We start from the raw sequence: 19,892 nt of genomic DNA, 5'->3' as shown, positions 1-19,892 counted from the left end.
GAATGAAATCAAAACAGTTCAAAGAAAATGTACAGCCTCAATAAAGACAAAGGAAAAAAAGAGATAGGTGTTAGATTGATCGTTTGGTCTATGATGTCCATCAGTCTAGTTATTATAGGTACCGTATTTTCCAGACTATAAGTTGCACCTTTTTTCATAGTTTTGGCCGGGGTGCGACTTATACTTATATTTATACTTATATACTTATACTCCGGAGCGATTTATATGTGATATTATTTGTTATTTTCACACTTGCAACCGCATTTCATACTCCAGTGCAACTTGTATATGTTTTTTCTTCTCTGTTATGCATTATTTGGCTGGTGCGACTTATAGTCCGGAAAATACGGGTAAGTATAAAACATAAGCACCACAAGTGAGTGAGTAAGCTAGAATAATGTGTGTCACAAAATAAAATGTTATGTCATGAAAACTTGATATTGTGAGAAAGTGTGTGAAGTGGCCGGACGATCCTATGATGTGCGCTAGGCTTAAAAACTTGGAGGCTCTGTGCAGTGTGCAGACGTTGTTTGGTCACATGTCTCCTGAACAGTGCCAAGTCTAATCAGATTGTATCCAGAACTATTCAAAGTCTCGCGCACACACCGGATCGAACACAACATCGATGTGGGAGAAGAAACCCAATCAAGCGGTTTTATAGGTGTGCACGCCAAAAACGTAAGGTTTGAAGTCCAGTGGGAGAATGAAATAGCTGTTCCGTCGTCCTTCAGTTGGGGATCTCAGAGTCTTCTGGTCGATAAGTCTGATAAGTAGAGGTGGCAAGTACTGAAGTTCACTACGCAAGTGAAAATACACTACTACTTAAAAAATGACTCTTTATTGTGCACTGCACCCGTTCTTGCCACGTCCAAAATGGATGAACCGTTAAAAATACATGTGGATGCCAGTCAAGTTGGCACCGGAGCCATTCTGCTCCAGGAGCATGATGGAATTAACAAACCTGTTTCTACTTTTCAACAATCGAAGGAGTCACTCATGTTTAATATGGCCCTGCATCATTTTGAAATTTACATATCCTGGGGCAATGGTCCTTTAACTTTTCTCATGGACCATAACCCACTTACTTTTCTTAGCACACTCAATTGTCCCAATTAGCGACAAATCAGTGGCCATTGTTCTTGGAAGCCTTTGGCCTCTATCAGACACATTAAGGGCAGATATAACGTATTGACCGATGCAACGTTTCCTGCTCCTGCAGAGGGCCCCTGGCTGGACAGGAGTGGGCTTTACCGGATGTCCCGATGGCTTCTCTCCAGAGAGCCGGACCAGACCTGGTGACCCGTGCTCTTCTACATGTTCTGTTTTTGCTGTCTATCTACTGAATGCTATGACATTTTGAGCCATGGGGTGTAAGAAAGTTAATGCCATTTTTTATTATAGATTGGATTAAAACATAATTTATATAGTTTTTGTTCTTATGATCTTATTATGACCTGAATAACGATGATTATTGATTAACCCAATAATCTTGACATCCCTAAATTTTGAGGAATTAATCATGTTTAATCTCCCTTTTTATTATAGAGGAGAACCTTTATGTTTCCATAGTGAACTGCTGCCATCTTGCGATGTGTGTGCAGTTTGGGTCAGACTAGTGGTCTGATCTAACCTGCCTCACACCAAATTGATATGTGTTTGGCTATAAATTCAGTTGTACACAATCTGGAAAGTTTCTCGCCTAAAGCCGTAAGGAAAAAATGACTTTATGTGAAATAAATCAAGCTGATTGGCTAAAGCATAATTAAGTGCCCACCTACAGTCATTTGTGCTTGACCAATGATAGCAATGACTCATAATGAGCGTCACTACAGCTCCCTGTACTACTCACATTGGATTGTATCGTATGCAGAGAGACTTTACCATGTCGGCAAATGACTGTTGCAGTTTTTGTAACACTAATTTGCGGGTGAAAGGCATCTTAAATAATACAGCGCTGTTTTTTTAATCAAATCGATTACTTACAACTTCTTCCATGATGACTCCTTCCCGTACTTTACACAGAAGCATGATCCACTACTTCATATTCAGTAACCAAGACTCTGGGCTACTGAAGAGCTGGCATTTACCACTGAGGACGTGGCTATCATTATCACTGAGCTTCGCAGCAGAAAGCCCCAGCTTTTCAGGCTCGTTTACTTGGTCATTCATAAGAGCCACCAATGGAGACACAACAAGAACCATAGGATTCTGCAGTCGCTGAAGTTCTTTGACCCTGAGGGAAGAAAGTTGAGAAATCAAACTCTTGTCGAATTCAGTGGGTAAAAAAGTTTGCTGGCAAGGTTATGTTTGATCATAGAAATATTGAATTGTTTGAGAGCTTTTTTTTCTGCACCATCCCACTCCCCCTTTTGGTTGACTAATCAATAAACAAGGTCGTACTTCCAAGGATGTAGACTAGATATTTGCCATCACATTTTTTTCCTATTTTCAGGCAAAGGTGCAAGAAAAGAAATTACATTACGAATAATAAAAACTGCAACAGTCTGTTTGAATGTTCCTGATGGTCTTGTTCTTACTTTCCTTACTTTGTACTTTCTACAGTTCAATCATGACTCAACTTTTGAGCAATTTCTCAAAACAGTGATTTTACTCCACCACTTGATATATAAAATTGTGGAGTTCATAAATTGGACGAAGTGGTCAAATGATGAGCCCCATTTTGAATCAATACAACAGTTCACACTTGCAACAGCTTTTTCATTTGACATTTTAAAAGGACGTGTTTGCTGGGTGGGCAATAGAACGGTGGCTATTGTTCCTTTGTGGTGCACAGATTGTTTATCGACGCAGCGAGGGTGCCTTCTGTCAGCGCTCATGTCCTCCGGAGACAACTGAAAACTCCTGTTCATCTCCACATCAATACAGTGCACCGGTTGCATCAGAATGACGCGGGCCACGCAACTTTTCCCAGTCCCACATATAGTGCATGACCAACCAATAGTAACAGTGTGTGTGTGTGCGCGTGTGCGTGTGTGTTGTGTGTTCTGAGACCAGCAAGTAAACTGGCCAGTCTGACTATGCGCTAAAATGTTTACCGTACTTTTTGGACTTTAAGCCGCTACTTTTTTCCCCACGCTTTGAACCCTGTGGCCATTACTACGGTGCGTCTAATTTATAGATTTTTACTGGAAAACGGCCACCGGGAGGCACTTTAGCAGGAAGCACAAGCATTTGACACACTGTAGAAGAAGACGTCAGTGGACAGTGGTCACTGTCCATGAGACACGTCATGTTCTGTATTTTAAGCTTCAAAACGCTGTGTATTTTATTACAATCAGACTTAGAGAAATTTGTCTAATGAAGAAGTGAATCTAGGTGACACATGTGGAGCGCGGACATGCGATATGGAAATATGCAGTTTAGAATCTGCAGCATATGAGACTTTCTTGGCCAGACTTGACCCGTGCATCACCACCATAGTCTATTTTCGTGTAAATATCTCATGTTACAAAACTCACTGCTAAGCGCAAGCTCAGGAGCAGATGAACCAGATGTGAAGACACAAACACAGGTAAATCAGCTCACACAGAGTAATCAAGGACAGAGGGGACAGTAGGGACAGTTGTGATGTGTCAAGCTTCAAAATGCTGTGTGTTTTATTATAATCCAACTCATATTCACTTACAAATTAGTAAGTTAATTAGGACCACTGCGAAATTAATGTACCACGAGATCTGTGGTTCAAAAGACAACCGGCGTACAAACCGGCCTTACACATATAGTACCGTGTACTATGTGTAAAAATCTGATGTTACAACGTGGGCAAGTATGGTATATTCAAATCTGTAAAATTCCATCTACATCCAGTAGATGGTGCCAAAACACAGGCAGAAATCCAAAAGGAATTTGGTTTTGATTTAAACTATGTTATAAACATTTTTTTTTTTCGTTCTAAAACATAAGATGCCAAATTAAAGATATGCAAAGGTACTGTTTAAAGGCTAATAACAATAACAAATAATGCATCATATTTGCCCTTTGAAGAGGGCATTGTTTTTACTGGAACATAAATAGATTGTGGTAAATGTGTGACGAATGAATGAATGAATGAAAGTCATTCACCCCTTTTTGTTGCTTATTTTTCCATTGGAGGCAAATTAAAGCAGGTCAGTTAGAATATAACTTTACATTTCAAAAATGTATTTTAAATTATAATGACTTTTGTTGAACTTTATCAGACATGGCCAAGCCACTGGGGCCAGAGCCACCCCAGGCCACTCCTTGAGGTGCCCATGAGGGACATCCATCTGCAACTAACTAGTGGAAGGGAGGGATAATAACATTGAGTTATCCGGAACTTTGTTCAATCTATTTTTAGAGCATGTACATTTATTCAGAACCGAACATGAAAGTCAGATCTACTCAAAGAACGCCCCTTCCCCCCCGATCTGAACCCGAGCGGTGTTCATGTTATTGGACTTCTGTGCTAGCCACGGATTGTCCACAACGAACACCATGTTCAAGCACAAGGGTGTCCTTCAGTGCACATGGCACCAGGACAACCTAGGCCGGAGATCAATGATCAACTTTGTTGTCGTGTCATCTGACCTCCGGCTGCGTGTCATGGACACTCGGGTGAAGAGAGGGGCAGAACTTTCAACTGACCACCACCTGGTGGTGAGTTGGATCTACTGGCGTAGGAGGAAGCCGGACAGACTTGGCAGACCCAAGCGCAATATGAGGGGCTGTTGGGAACGTCTTAACGTCTTGCAGAACCCTCTGTCAGTAGGGAATTCAACTCCTACCCCTCTTTGTCTTGTGGGACTCCTGAGGCAGTTGACAGGTATCAATGAGCCAGGCGTACCTCAGCTTGTGTTATCGCAGAGCCAAAAATCCGGGGCTGGGAGGAGTTCGGGGAGGCCATGGAGGAAGACTATCATAAAAATTCTGGCAAACCGTCCGGGGACTCAGGAAGGGTCCGTTTATGGTGCGGGTGGAGACCTGCTGACCTCGACTGGGGATGTCATCGGACGGTGGAAGGAATGCTTTGAGGACCTCCTTAATCCCACTGTCACGTCTTCCGAAGAGGAAGCAAAGACTGAGGACTCGGCGGCTGGCTCGTCCATCACCCAAACTCAAGTCACTGAGGTTGTTGGCAAACTTCTCCGTGGCAAAGCTCCAGTCACTGGATGTTGTAGGAATGTCTTGACTGACACGTCTCTGCAACATCGCTTGGCAGTCGGGGACAGTACCTCTGGACTGGCAGACCAGGGTGGAGGTCCCTCTGTTCAAGAAGGGGGACCAGAGGGTGTGTTCCAACTACAGAGGGATCACACTCCAGGGTGTGATCCAAGGTACTGGAGAGGAGAATCCGACCGATAGTTTCTGGAGGAGCAGAGTGGTTTTCGTCCTGGTCGTGGACTGGACTAGACTGGACCAGCTCTATACTCTCCATCGGGTACTCGAGGGTTCATGGGAGTTTGCCCAACCAGTCCACATGTGCTTTGTGGATCTAGAGAAAGCCCGGACCAGTATTCCCTTTGTCCAGAGCTGTCAGCAATAAGTCAGTGTGTGTTGGACTCCGTCAGGGCTGTCCTGGCGCTGTCAGGGGTCGGAGGGTGTCCGGTTTGGGGACCACAGGATCTCATCTCTGCTGTTTGCAGACAATGTTGTCTTGATGGCTCCATCAAACCCGGACCTGCAACATGCACTGGGACGGTTTGCAACCGAGTGTGAAGCAGCTGGGATGAAAATCAGCACCTCCAAATCAGAGGCCATGGTTCTCAACTGGAAAAAAGGTGGATTACCCTCTCCAGGTGGGTGGGGAGTCCTTGCCCCAAGTGGAGGAGTTCAAGTAGCTTGTTCACGAGTGAGGGACGGATGGAACGTGATATTGACAGGCGGATTGAGGTCCAGCGTCTGCAGTGATGGTCGCTGTCTTGGACTGTTGTGGTGAAGAAGGAGCTGAGTCAAAAGACAAAACTCTTGACTTACCGGTCAATCTAGGTTCCTACCCTCACCTATGATCATGAGCTTTAGGTAACGACTGAAAGGACAAGATCGCAGATACAAGTGGTCGAAATGAGTTTCATCCGCCGGGTGGCTGGGCGCTCCCTTAGAGATAGGGTGAGGAGCTCAGTCACACGGGGGGAGCTCGGAGTACAGTCGCTGCCCCTCCACGTCGAGAGGAGCCAGCTGAGGTGGCTCGAGCATCTGTTCCGGATGCCTCCTGGGCTCCTCCCTGGGGAGTTGTTTTTTTGGTATGTCCCTCCGGGAAGAGGCCCCCGGGGAAGACCCAGGACATGCTGGAGGGACTATGTCTCTCAGCTGGCCTGGGAACGCCTCGGGATCCCTCCGGAAGAGGGGGAAGGGGGGAACGGGGGAAATCTGGGAGTCCTTGCTTAGACTGCTGCCCCCGTGACCTAGCCCCGGATAAGCGGAAGAAAATGGATGGATAGAAAACCAAAAACTCAGCAGGTATTGATATTGACTTATTTTGTTTTTAAATTACATTGTTAAAAACAATTCTAGATAGTGTTAGAATGGTCTTGATCTTTAGCTGAACTAGTATGATATGTACATTGATTATTTTGTGAGGAATATTATATTATTCTGTTTAAGAAAGGAATGCTTTTATAATCACTGCAGTATCAAAATATTAGTATCAAATCCTAATCTTTAGAAACTCAGAACTCCTAAAATGTGAGGTTTTTAAAAATAAATTGATATGGGCTGAGCTTTAAAGCCTGTCTCATTTACTGAGACACAAGACGTAACATCCGCAGCTATACATGTGTTATTTATACACCAAAGGGGATGATTAAAAAGATTCCAAACATGCACCCACTCAGATAATTACAAATTAACTGGTGTTTGCATGAGTAACGCCTGCAATCAATTATTAAAACACACCTCCTTCCATAGCCATTCTCTGTGCATCTCTTATGAATTGCTTTCATTTTGCATTCAGAGCTGAGTTAGGCAACTTCAAATTAATGTCATTCAGTTCCCAAGCCTAATCCCTGACATTGTGATTAAAAATCCTTTGGCTTTTATTTGCTTTATCGCTTGTTGCGCCACGTCGAGATAATGCGTGTCTTTGCGACTCTGACGAAGTTGCCGTGCCATTTGTAGCGACTGGTCTGATATTTGAAGGTTGACATTCAAATCCAGTTCTGTCTACCTGCGCGCTGTTATCTGTTTGAGCGAGGCAGAGCGAAAAGGTGCAGAGGTGGTGTGCTGCAGGGGGAACACAGATCTTCAAAACATAATGAGGCTTTGCCGGGTGCCTCGCCACTATAGGCCCTTTCACTGAAAATGCTGGAAAATCGTCCTATTCTTCTGCAGGGCTGGAGGGTCTCACCTTGAGCTAATCCACAGACTTGAAAAAATAATGCAGATCACGACAGCATAGCTAGCTAGTGTTATCGCTGTGGAAGAAAAGTCTTCTCTAAAGTAACTCTTTAAACGAATTTTCTTGCGAGGCATAACAAAAGTTCTATTTCTGCATTATATACAACTTTTTTCAAATTGTAATAGCTTATTTTCAGTTATTTCTTAAGATACTTATGCTTAGGTATATGCTTATACCTAGGTTTTCTAGAAAAAGTCATACGTGTACTGCCAATACTCATATTTCTTTCTTTTGATTATTATGCTAATGACTAATGGTTTGAAAGCAGATTTGTAGTAGTGTTTTTACAAATTGCCACTCGATCCTCATCATCTCCCAAGTCTCACTCCAATATTAATTTTGTAAACGACATTGTTTTTTTTGTTCTTTGTTTGTTCCGGTATTTCTTGATAAACTATATTTAGATATGTATGTCATCATTTTAAATCTTCATTCGGTCATTGAACAAAACAAATAATGCAGTTGTGCTGTCCGGAGGTCGAGTGGTTAAAGCAGCCGCACTTATGCCAGACTCTATTGGCTGGCCTCAGTGGCATGAGTTTGATTCCTTTGTCTTTCTGAATGTCCACCCTTCTGTCACCTCCATTTCACGCTATGCTTTCTATAATTTAAAAAAATAAAAAATAAATCCACAATACTGATCTAAAATGACTTAACTTTAAATCGGCCGGTTCAAACCCCCAAACGTATCCTCCGCTGCTGTCCCTGCCTTTTCATACATTTTCATTTACAATGTTGTTTTCTTTTCTTAATAATATATCCTTTAATTACTGGAACAAATTACATAAATTACTGATTTGCGATGTGAATAAAGTTTCTTCCCACCCCAATCCAGCCGACTCGTATGAACTTTCACCGCATCTTTCCAGGGAAGCTTCCGATTCAGTGTTGCGTCAAAATTTTCCTTCAAAATCCCTTTCGTGCCACTTGAAACTACAGCTTGGTCTTAAATGATGACAACTGCACAAGTTAAGAAGTGGAAAACCGTAAGGAACTCAGACTTTGGTGCCAAGTGCTTTTCAAGTGTGTGTCTGAGTTAAAGCTTTGATTGTTCTTATATGCTCCACTGCACCGGATTTCAGACGGGCAACCTTTTTGCTTGAAGCCCCAAACTTCTATCCCTTTATCGGAGGCTCTCCCTCTGCCAGTCTCTCTGCTCGTCATTCTTTTTTTTTATTCTTTTTTCCCTCAGTGTAGAATCCGTATTCCCGGGTTGAGGTGAAACAGCAAGGATGTGATTTCTATAGCGCTGTTGGAGACGAGAAGCTCATCACAAACTGGTCTCGGCTGGTTGGGTGAGCGAATCAAATCTTAGATAGCACGACCAAAACTATTTCAGTTGGAGACCCGACCTCACGTCCTCGCCACTGGAGCACATTCAATTGGACGCGTTTGATTTCAGTCCGGGCCATACAGAAGTGAGGGAAAAGACTGATGAGGTTATGAAATCATTTTGGAGAATGTCTGATATTTTCCACTGATAATGTAACCATCCTAAAAAAAAAGAAAAAGGAGACTGGTCAACAGAGACTCAAAATCTTCATTTGTTTTATGCAACAGTGAACAAATAATTTAGTTCACAATGACTCACTTGGCCATTTCAAAGGCAAAACATGGATGACATCACACTTTATATGCATGGCTCTCTGCATTATGTATAAGGAGTGCTTTTTACTTGAGGTGCCTTTTCTCACTCTGTGGCTGTTGGAGTCATTCCTGTTACATCACTGGTGCAGCAGGGTTTTAATGGACTGATGGCACACAATAACTCTTTTATTTAGGTAAACGTATTCACGTATGGATAATATGTGAATTGTTAAAAAAATATCACAGACCTTTTTTGACCAGAATTGGTTTAAGAGGCAAGACAGATTTTTATGTCTGAAAACTCTTAAGCAAAGCCATAAGACAGAGATTGTCAATGTTGAAACCTGGTAAAATAAAGGTCAAACAAAAAAGGACTTCACGGTTTTCTTTCCTGAATCAGGAGATTTTAAAAGTTCAATCCATTTTCCCATTTAGTACTAGAATTATAATACGCTTTATAATGTAGTAAACCAATTGTAGGGCTATACTATTAAAAGACAGTAGACTATACATTTTATTTCTGAGTGACTTAATATATCAAGTTGCATCTGCCCCACACCATGTCCCACCAAATCCCATGACATTTCCACTTTTGAGACTTTAAGAGGTGGTCACGCCTGTCCTGCAGCTCAAGAGTAAGTTAAACTAGAGTGAGTGGATGGGATTAAAATCAGTATGATTTCTTACTGGTAATTTGTGGTTGACAAAATGCAAGTAAAATCTAGCAGTTTAGATAAAGTATCATTTGTTTCACGTATGAATTGTTGTGCATGGGCTAATATAAAGCAGTGAGTGGATGAAAAGTGCATTTTATTGCATCAGTGTTTAAGAAGAGAGGTTGTGCAAAAAATAATTCATTTGTTACTGTATTTTCATTGAGTACTTGAGTTTCAATCATGCAGAAAAGGCTTGAATATAAAATGAACATGAAATATAAAATATGAAATGAAACAAAGTACCAGTACTCCCTAACATATAGTTATAAGTATTTTTATAAAAAGCATAACATGGAAAGTTTGAATTGAATTCATTCATGAATTAATATCATCTGTTTATTTTAGCTGGGACATTGCATGTTAATGAACAAACATGATATTAGCCATGGGCTAATTTCCAGTATTATCTTGCAAAAACACACACTTGGTGTTCCAACAATCTCCCATCCAAATACTAACCAGGGCCATCCCCCGGCTAAACCTGGGAGAAACCCTGTTTACTTGTTAAACTAGTTCAAAGACAAACACATGAATAACGTGTCTCAAAAGTGCACCTTCTGTCGACAAAGACAATTAAGCCAGTCGTGCCGATTATATTGATTATGTCGAGCTGATGGGCGGAGTAGAACCCCCGCAAACCTAGCAAACCTACTTGGCAAAGCAAGCGCCACACAACATGAGCACCTGCAAGTTGGGTTGACTACGATTGAAAACTTCTGTATCTAACATTTAACTTTTTGAGGTTTGCACTCAAACTACCACAAGCAAATCAGCACTTTCAAATAATAGTTCCACCTCACCTTTTTAAAATGAAGCAATAAGGAAAACTGTAATCCTTTGTGTGCTCTGTGGAACGACTCAACCTATAGATCATGATATCATATTTTGGACAATTACATTAATTCATTCATTTTCTACCGCTTGCTCCTGTCAGGGGTCGCGGGTGACTAGAGCCTATCCCAGTGACTTCGGGCCTTAGGCGGGGTACATCCTGGACAGGGGCCAGCTCGTCACAGGGTCAACAGCGGACAGTTACATTACAATATTAAATAAAACAAATTCACATATTCAAAAAATAATACAATTTTATTATGTTGATGTAAAACAACTTCATAAAAGAAACAAGTCTGCGGACTTGCTGCTGGACCACGCTAACGCAGTACACGGCAGTGGCCGTATCTGGCCAATGTCAGGGAATAGGAATTGTTAGAGCAATGCTGTCCTGAATGTGGGAAAATAAAGATTACTCAAACGTAGGGAAAACAATTCAGATTTAGTTAAAAGCTCTTAAATGTCAATTTTGCATAATATGCCTCGTTTAAGACTTTGGAATAGTGCCGCAGTTGTTTTCTACTGCATAATAATGAAATGAAGGAAATGAAAACACTGGACTGGCAGAGAGTTCCTGTGCTTGATTCAGCCAATGCTTTAAGTGGAATAGCAGCACTTTAATCCATTTCCGTCCATTTGATGAAACTGCTCTGGCACTTTGTTTTGTCAGTAGGAGGTGGATAGTGGTCAGTTAACTGTGCAAACCTGGACATCTCTCTCTCGCTCTCTCGCTCTCTCTCTCTCCTTTGACCTTTGCTTATTGTTTATTAAGTAACAGGGTGCTCTTTGAGGTCCTGGCCTTTCTTTGAAGGTCAAACTGACTACTGTTTACTGGCCAGAATAATAATAAACAACTTCTTACCTTTCCTCACACCATGGCAAGCCTGTTGTTTATTGTAAGATGGAGAGATGCTGAAGAAGAAGAAAAAAAAAGAAAGAAAAAAAAAAACAATTAGGTGCAAAGATGGGACTGTGTGTGGTAATGAAATAGCGTGTCTCATTGTAGCGTGTAATAGAGAGCAGTTTGAAGTTAATTGAGGGGAGATAGGACACCGGGCTACTGTCTGCATGAAGAGTGCAGCCCGGGCACTGGCTATATCGCTGAGAAAATCACTGAAGTAATTCCTTATCACAGGGCACAAATGAGAATTATCTTGCTTTAACAGACTAGATAGTGTGATCAATTGTACTCGAGTAATTAAATTCATATTCTTTTCAGGCTATTTCAGTGGGAATAGATCTCAGACACGTGTTTTACCACTCCTCTGTGCCCAAATATGATTTCAGCATTTTATCTGATCAATTAGGTATATTCTTATCATTATTCACTTTTTCCATTTATATTTTAGGGGATAACGAGTCAATAATTTAGCTTTCGAAACATGTTCAGAGGTTATCTACAATGGTTTTAGAAGGTGATGCACTGCCACCTTCTGATAGAGTTGGCACATTGCAATGTCACCTTTTTTCAGATTTTAATCTAGCAAGTAATGGGATGAAGTTATGATTAGGAAATGGATAATTCACTTTTAATCTGCTTATTAAACAGACATGTTGTAATGTTTCAGTCTTTCCTCTACCATTGAATTGGCAGCGCGAATCACCGATCATCAAAACGAGTGACTTCACTAGATCCGATCTGTTACTCCATAAGAAACTGCTGTTTTCATAGAAATCCAGCCCGCATTTTTTCTCATATTTCAGATGCCTAATCCAGTGACTCCTAAATCCGGTCCGTGTTTTGGGACCGTGGCTCCAACATGTTTCACGCTGCTTTTCTCAAACACGACTAAGAGATTCATCACGGGACAAATGCTGTTCCGCTTTTGGTTGAACTGTCCCGCCATTTGGGCTTCTGTCCCGCATCTCTCTCTGTCCCGCATCTCTCTACCTTATGTCCCGCCGTTTCATTGATTTTTCAAAGATGACAATTCAGACCATGCGCTCTGTCTGCGTGTCCAGCAGAGGCTCTGAGGGAATCCATGTGAAATGGACGTTATCATGAGTCATGGGACGTAAAGGATTGACACACGCACACACTCACGCACAACACACACACACACACACACAACACACACACACTCACGCACAACACACACACACACACACACACACACAACACACACACACACACACTCACGCACAACACACACACACACACACACACTCACACACACACACACAACACACACAACACACACACACTCACGCACAACACACAACACACACACACACACTCACGCACAACACACACAACACACACACACTCAAGCACAACACACACACACACACACACAACACACACACTCACGCACAACACACACACACAACACACACACGCACACACACAACACACACACTCACGCACAACACACACACACTCACGCACAACACACACACAACACACACTCACGCACAACACACACACACTCACGCACAGCACGGACACACACACTCACGCACAACACGGACACACACACACACTCACGCACAACACGCACACACACACACACTCACGCACAACACGCACACACACACGCACAACACGCACACAGAGAAAACACGTACAACACGCACACACACACTCACGCACGCACACACGCACAACACACACACTCACGCACACAGAGAAAACACGTACAACACGCACACACTCACGCACGCACACACGCACAACACGCACACACACACACTCACGCACACAGAGAAAACACGTACAACACGCACACAGGCACAACATATACAACACAAACACACACACACAGCAGCCACTGGCAAAAAGCGAGAGGGCGAAGGATATACTAAGGACATGATCTGACCAACGTAATTAACCCGCGGTATATATCATTGTTTATTTATTTATTTTATTTATCTTCATAGTGTAGACCAATTGTAGGGCTATACTATTAAAAGACAGTAGACTATACATTTTATTTCTGAGTGACTTAATATATCAAGTTGCATCTGCCCCACACCATGTCCCACCAAATCCCATGACATTTCCACTTTTGAGACTTTAAGAGGTGGTCACGCCTGTCCTGCAGCTCAAGAGTAAGTTAAACTAGAGTGAGTGGATGGGATTAAAATCAGTATGATTTCTTACTGGTAATTTGTGGTTGACAAAATGCAAGTAAAATCTAGCAGTTTAGATAAAGTATCATTTGTTTCACGTATGAATTGTTGTGCATGGGCTAATATAAAGCAGTGAGTGGATGAAAAGTGCATTTTATTGCATCAGTGTTTAAGAAGAGAGGTTGTGCAAAAAATAATTCATTTGTTACTGTATTTTCATTGAGTACTTGAGTTTCAATCATGCAGAAAAGGCTTGAATATAAAATGAGCATATAATATGAAATATGAAATATGAAATGAAACAAAGTACCGGTACTTAGAAAAGCCCAAACGCCCTAACATATAGTTATAAGTATTTTTATAAAAAGCTTTACATAACATGGAAAGTTTAAAATAAGAATGAAAATGTACCATTATATATTATTTGTTTATTTTGGCTGGGACATTGCATGTTAATGAACAAACATGATTTTAGCCATGGGCTAATTTCCAGTATTATTTTGCAAATACACACACTTGGTGTTACAACGGTCTCCCATCCAAATACTATAGGGCCACCCCCCCCCCGGCTAAACCTCTAAACAAACCTGGGAGAAACGCTGTTTCCTTATTAAACTGGTTCAAAGACAAACACATGAATAACAGTCTGTCGACAAAGACAATTAAGCCAGGTGCCGGTTGTATTGATTATGTCGGGCTGATAGGCAGAGCAGAACCCCCGCACCTGTATTTTATTACCTTCCTATTTAGCAAACCTACTTGGCAAAGCAAGCACCACATAACATGAGCACCTGCAAGATTGCACCTCTCAATGGAGCGTGACCAAGAGGAAGGAACAGAGAGGAAGCAAGAACGTGACCTTGTTGTTTGGTAGAGAAAAACAATACAACTGAACTCTTTTAAAATACATATGTGATTATAATGGCAAAAGCCAAAGGTTATTTAGCACAACACAAACACTTTAAAGTGGAAGGGGAAAATTCTGAGTTCATTGGCAACTCGAATGATTCAATGAACATCAAACAGGCACGGCATATTGCAGCCTAATTTGTTTTCATAGACTGGGTTTATGTTAGAAGAACAAAGGGATGGTTTTAACCTACAGCTTACCCACTTAAAATTCAGCACTGCTCCATGCACGCTGCTGTCTGTTATTCTTCTCCGCTCGCTTTCGTATTGAAAATAGGTCATTTTCTTACATGTGTACTATAAATGGCAACACGTGTGCATGTCCGGGCCCATCAAGAGGCAGCAGTGTTACAGGGCCACTTGTATGTCATGTATGTAATATTACTAAAATCCGAAAATAGGTTAACAAGTATAGTTCAAGGCTTGCTGGGAAATTTACAAAGCAATAGAGTACACCCTTAATAAGCTGTTAAGGTACCATCTACTCAATACACACTGATTTTATTCCATCACAAAAGGACTGGGTATTGCCAAGAACGTCGCAATGCAATACCTATCTTATACATGCACATTACACAAAAGAGTCTTCAAAGTTGACCAAAGGTATGCTTTTATTGTGCTGAATAACAAAATCCATTGGAATTGCATGTCGCCAATGCCTTAATATCATAAATAAAACATAAATAACCTTTTTTCTGTCTTTTTTTCAGCTCGTCAGTTCATGCAGCTCAGTTTCAAAGACACGATCTATTTCAGAATCTTTGTAGAAAAAGATTAATTTGTAGTCTTTTGGACCGGGAACTCAGATATTCATCCTACTCTTTCCTGATGAAAAGGTGTTGTTGGTTTCAACAGAAACTAAACCTCTTTGTTTTCTATCAAACTAGAGGTTTGGGTTGTGTTTCTGAAGACTCCTGGACGAATGAGGGATTACACCGACATATTTCAGAATCTATTTTTTTAGCAGAGCTCAAGTGGATGCCCAAAGGTGTTCCAGTGCAATTAATTGTTTTTCGATTTCAAAATGTTACAATTTCAGACTTTCAAATTAGGTGCTTGTATATGCACTAACAATGCATCAGGAATATGATCAAATGTGTCAGTAAAAAACTTTGTTATGGTTCAGGTCCATCCATCCATCCATCCATCCATCCATTGACCACAAAAGTACAGAGATATAATTTTGTATCCATCCTTCATCATTAGATGTTTCGCTTTCACTTTCAAATATATACGATATACTCGATATTCAAATGTTGCATATATCGAAAAAACAACTATATATATATCTACTAAGGCTGCACGATATTGAAAAACAGTGAGTGCTCTCACTCAATTTTATTTTCTAAATATATGATTGATTGATTTTAATCTTATGTAGGCTATGTATTTGATTTTTTAGCATTTTGGTTGAGAAGGGTCAAATCATCAAACAGGAAAAACATCTAAGGAGAAGCAGAAACGAATCTACTACAGATCTGAACCCGAATCTCAAAACAAGCACACGCATCCAACAAACGCATGATTAATACATAAAATAAGTACAAATTACCTTGCAGCTTTGCAACACACATTTCACACTGCACCAATATTGCACTTGAGGCCCAAAGTCACTGGGATAGGCTCCAGTCACCCACGACCCCTAATGGGAAAAAGCGGTAGAAAATGAATGAATGAATGAATGAATGAATGTTGCATTTGATGAACATCCGTTATCCTGCTGCACACAATCTCATTACCAACAGATATCTCTGTGTTGTAATCAGTGAATGACGTCTGAACTGTACATCGATGAAATGAACAGACTTATTATTTCCACACCTAAAGAGAACATTTCAGATTTTTTTTTTAAAGGTAATGTTGCCATGATTCTTTACTGGCACGTGCTGTCCAACTCTGACCTTGCCCTGACCAGACGACGCAAGGTGGGCACCATTTCCATATGCCATCCAATGACCTATTCACAGATGAGAGGCTGCATGAGAATTGATTTTGTGTTTTTCTTTCAAGAGAGGTGACCTTTGGGTTAAGGCTTTGGGTGCGAGAACAGCCAAAGAAATGCTTGAATAGTTATACAGAAAGATTTGGTGTTTTGTTTTTGAAGATTATCAGACAAAAGCAGGCTCAGAACACACTCTCAATAACAAGCGTCAGTTATAGTCCAATATGAGAGTAATTTTGGCTACTCTGTTGGTTACGAAACAAGCCGGAGATTAAGGTACATTTGTAATTAAGATATTCTAAATAGATCAATTATTTGTTTCTGTTGTCATACCTTTTAATTAATAAATACAAATCAACAAAACTTTGCATACACTATTATGCAAAAATCCCATCATAGCTGTCGACCATGCTATAATGGCTTTCCCTCATCATCATTAGAATTATCAAAGTTGTATTTAAATGCATTTTAGTTTTTACCTGTCTCCATGCACCTGAATACCTGTGACCTTGTGATTATTTGGAAAAAACACATAAAGTTCATAAATAGTCATTAAAAACAAAAAAAAAACATTAAAGTACATCAATGAAAATCTGGTGTTTGCTATGGTCAGAGATTTTGAACACTTAATATGATGTAATTTGCTCCACTTTAGTTCAATGAAGAAAATGTATAAAGATGATCAACTTCCAATCAAGTACCAGAAAAAAAAACACAGTCTTTTTATATTAAAAGTGACATTTATGTGTATTTCCAGTCTTAATAGAATACTTTTCACATCTAAGTCTATTTTTATTTATACCTAAACTGGTTGAATACTTAACAACAGACGGCCCTATCCTAAGTCCACAGTGTTTCTACTGGGAAAGGACTTGGTGTATTATTACATACAAAGTTGATTATTAGTAGACCGTCTGATTAGTGCTGTAGACTTCACTTTCCGTCAATAATTAGCTTACTCAGACATTATAGGTTAACAAAAATGCTAGGGGTGTAACGATTCAGGAATCTCACGATTCAGTTCGAGTCACGATTCAGGGCCTACGATTCATCATGATTCTGTTGTTAATATGACATTTTCATGTCATTTTTGTTGCCTTTTGATTATTGTAATTATAAATAATATGTGAATAGCACAAGTGTAGCCAAATTGAGTTCATGGCATTTGTTTTTATTTCATATAGGGCTTAATATAGGCTCTCTTTTGTTTTAGTTACATTTAGGCCACATCTTCATTCACATATGAGGTGAACTGCTGCGGTTCAGCGCACATGTGTCAACTTCACATTGAGAAGGATCGAGACAAAACTTCCTCATTTATTTATTTTTATTCTTCTATTGAAGCTTTATGTAAAATATGAATCTAACATAAACAATGCAAATATGTATGTAGACTTTAATGTTAAATTCCCTGTTTGTTTGACGGGTTTTACAGTTCTTCAGTGGCAGAGCAACTCCTTTTTATTTGTGTTGTTCAGTGTGTAATTGATAAACAGTTGATACATTTTCCTTAATTTAGCTACTGGCGTTCTGAGGTCTTCCTGCCCCGCCCACTCTTGCACTTACCTGCGGGCAGAGAAGCACGGGTTATAACGGCTCAGAGCAAGACCGCACAGAGCAAACAAAGTCACCTGTCATTGGAGCTTCAAGATTGGAAGCTGTTTAGAACAAACTATGCTTGGAGGTTTTTGCATGCCTGATATGGTCAAATTGACTGTGCTTCTTCTTGCTCTGTCTATCAGCCTGGGCAAGTGAGTAAAATACTTTATAATTAAAAGAAAACATTAAAAATCCTTTTTAAAGTACACAAAGTTCACTTACAGTTTAATTTAATTTGTTTTTTCAGTGCACAAGTTAAGAAATTCAAGGGAAATACAACAGGTTGGTAAAACTATTTGAAAAACACAAACACAAGCAATTCGTACGGTATCACTGTACAGCAGGAACACTAAGACTTATATCTGTCACATTACAGATTGTCACATCGACGAAGAGTACACAACTTTTGACAACCTGGAGTATGAGTTTGTGGGCAATCAATCGCATGTGTTGGTGCAGACCAACTTCACAACACATGGTCTTCTGAGCATTTACATAGAAGGCATCTATGGACAACCAAAAGTTGTTAAACAAAGCAGTGAAGAAAGCAGTGAAGAAGACGAAGAAGTTGTGCCTGTACTGACAGCACTGAAGATCGTAGCGTATAATCACACTGTGGTGTTCGAGAAACTCAAAAGGCAATGTAATGTAAGTATTGAAAATATATTTATTACTGTCATAAAAGAGCAGTAGAATATGGCTTTGCTTTTGGGTGAAAACAAGTGAAATGTTGTTTGACTTCAGGTGGATGGAACTAAAGTTGAAACGCCACTCTCACCATGTCCTGGTCTAAAGATTAAAAAGCGTTCGTCTCGCTTCAACTTGCAAACTGACTTTGGCCTTGCGGTCGAGTTTGATGGCCACGGCAAAGCAAGTATGTTTGAAATACATTTTTCAATATGCAAACATGTGGTTTACTATGTATTTAAAATCCACAGAAATCGTTTTACCCGACGTGTACAAAGGGAAGGTGGGAGGCCTTTGTGGCAACTTTGATGGTAACAAACGCAATGACCTCATGAAGCCAGACGGGACACAGACAACAAGTGTACAAGAGTTTGGAGAAAGCTGGAGAGTGTAAAATGCACCAATCTGGCACTTAATGATTAAAAAACTGGTTTAAATTATACATAACATATACTACAACTTACTATATATCTTTTGCCACGGTAATGAACTGTAGTTGGAACTGTGTCCGAGTCACCATTCACTAATGTATTTAATGTGTTACAATGTACGGTGTAGTACCTAATGATCTAATAAACAGGCGATTTAATTATTCTCTCTAAACCCATTTTACAGCACTATGGGATTCAGATTATTAGCTTTTTTGTGACAGCAATTGTTATATGAATTGTCTTTGTTATTGTTGTAGTTGAAGCCAGTTTTATCAATAAAATATGTTGGTGCTCAGTGGTACTCAGACTAATCATTGGTGTCATCATTATAGCAACATCTGCATTCCACACATAACTGGAGGCTGAACCTTTCACAAACCGGCCAAGCATCAAGGGGAAAAAACACAAAAAAAATTATCATTTTCCATAACATGAACTTTTGGTAAAAGAGCAAACAAGTAAGCTTCGACTATTGTCCCGAATGGATCACCCAAATACACCTTATAAATAGGACCAGAAAAGAGTCAGTGGCACAGACGGCATCATGGATGGGACTATGTTTTGGATCATTATCCACGCGGATAATCTTTACCAAATGTGCCAGAAAGTATATTTTAGATAAAATCCCAATATGTTTAAAAAACATTTAAATATTGCATTACATATATCTAAAACAGTGGTAGTCGGTGATGATGACATTATAGTTGTATAGAGAGTTGAGTCATTTTAACGGAGAGTCTCTC

At 40.3% G+C, this 19,892-nt stretch overlaps 1 protein-coding gene across 1 annotated transcript; it reads left to right on the top strand.

Moving 5' to 3' along the window:
• Positions 1-18,133: 18,133 nt before the first annotated feature.
• Positions 18,134-19,349, top strand: LOC140355837 (zonadhesin-like). Its single transcript, XM_072440480.1, has 4 exons — positions 18,134-18,183; positions 18,373-18,669; positions 18,769-18,905; positions 18,970-19,349. Exons 1-4 carry the CDS (start codon positions 18,134-18,136, stop codon positions 19,110-19,112), a joined length of 627 nt encoding a protein of 208 aa, XP_072296581.1. The 3' UTR covers positions 19,113-19,349.
• The last annotated feature ends 543 nt before the right edge of the window (positions 19,350-19,892 follow it).

Source organism: Eucyclogobius newberryi, unplaced genomic scaffold, assembly GCF_026437365.1.
Source record: "Eucyclogobius newberryi isolate DKJ021-1_F unplaced genomic scaffold, fEucNew1.0.hap1 SCAF_12, whole genome shotgun sequence".
Classification (NCBI taxonomy): Eukaryota; Metazoa; Chordata; class Actinopteri; order Gobiiformes; family Gobiidae; genus Eucyclogobius; species Eucyclogobius newberryi.
Note: the sequence above shows the minus strand (reverse complement) of the source record. Positions and strands in the feature narration are given on the sequence as shown.

Excerpts from the sequence above, each read along its gene's own strand:
- LOC140355837 (XM_072440480.1), top strand. The coding sequence starts at position 18,134 with ATGGTCAAATTGACTGTGCTTCTTCTTGCTCTGTCTATCAGCCTGGGC. Across the intron at positions 18,184-18,372 it reads CTGTCTATCAGCCTGGGCAA|CAGGAACACTAAGACTTATA; the intron begins GTGAGTAAAATA and ends ATCACTGTACAG. Across the intron at positions 18,906-18,969 it reads TGATGGCCACGGCAAAGCAA|AAATCGTTTTACCCGACGTG; the intron begins GTATGTTTGAAA and ends TAAAATCCACAG.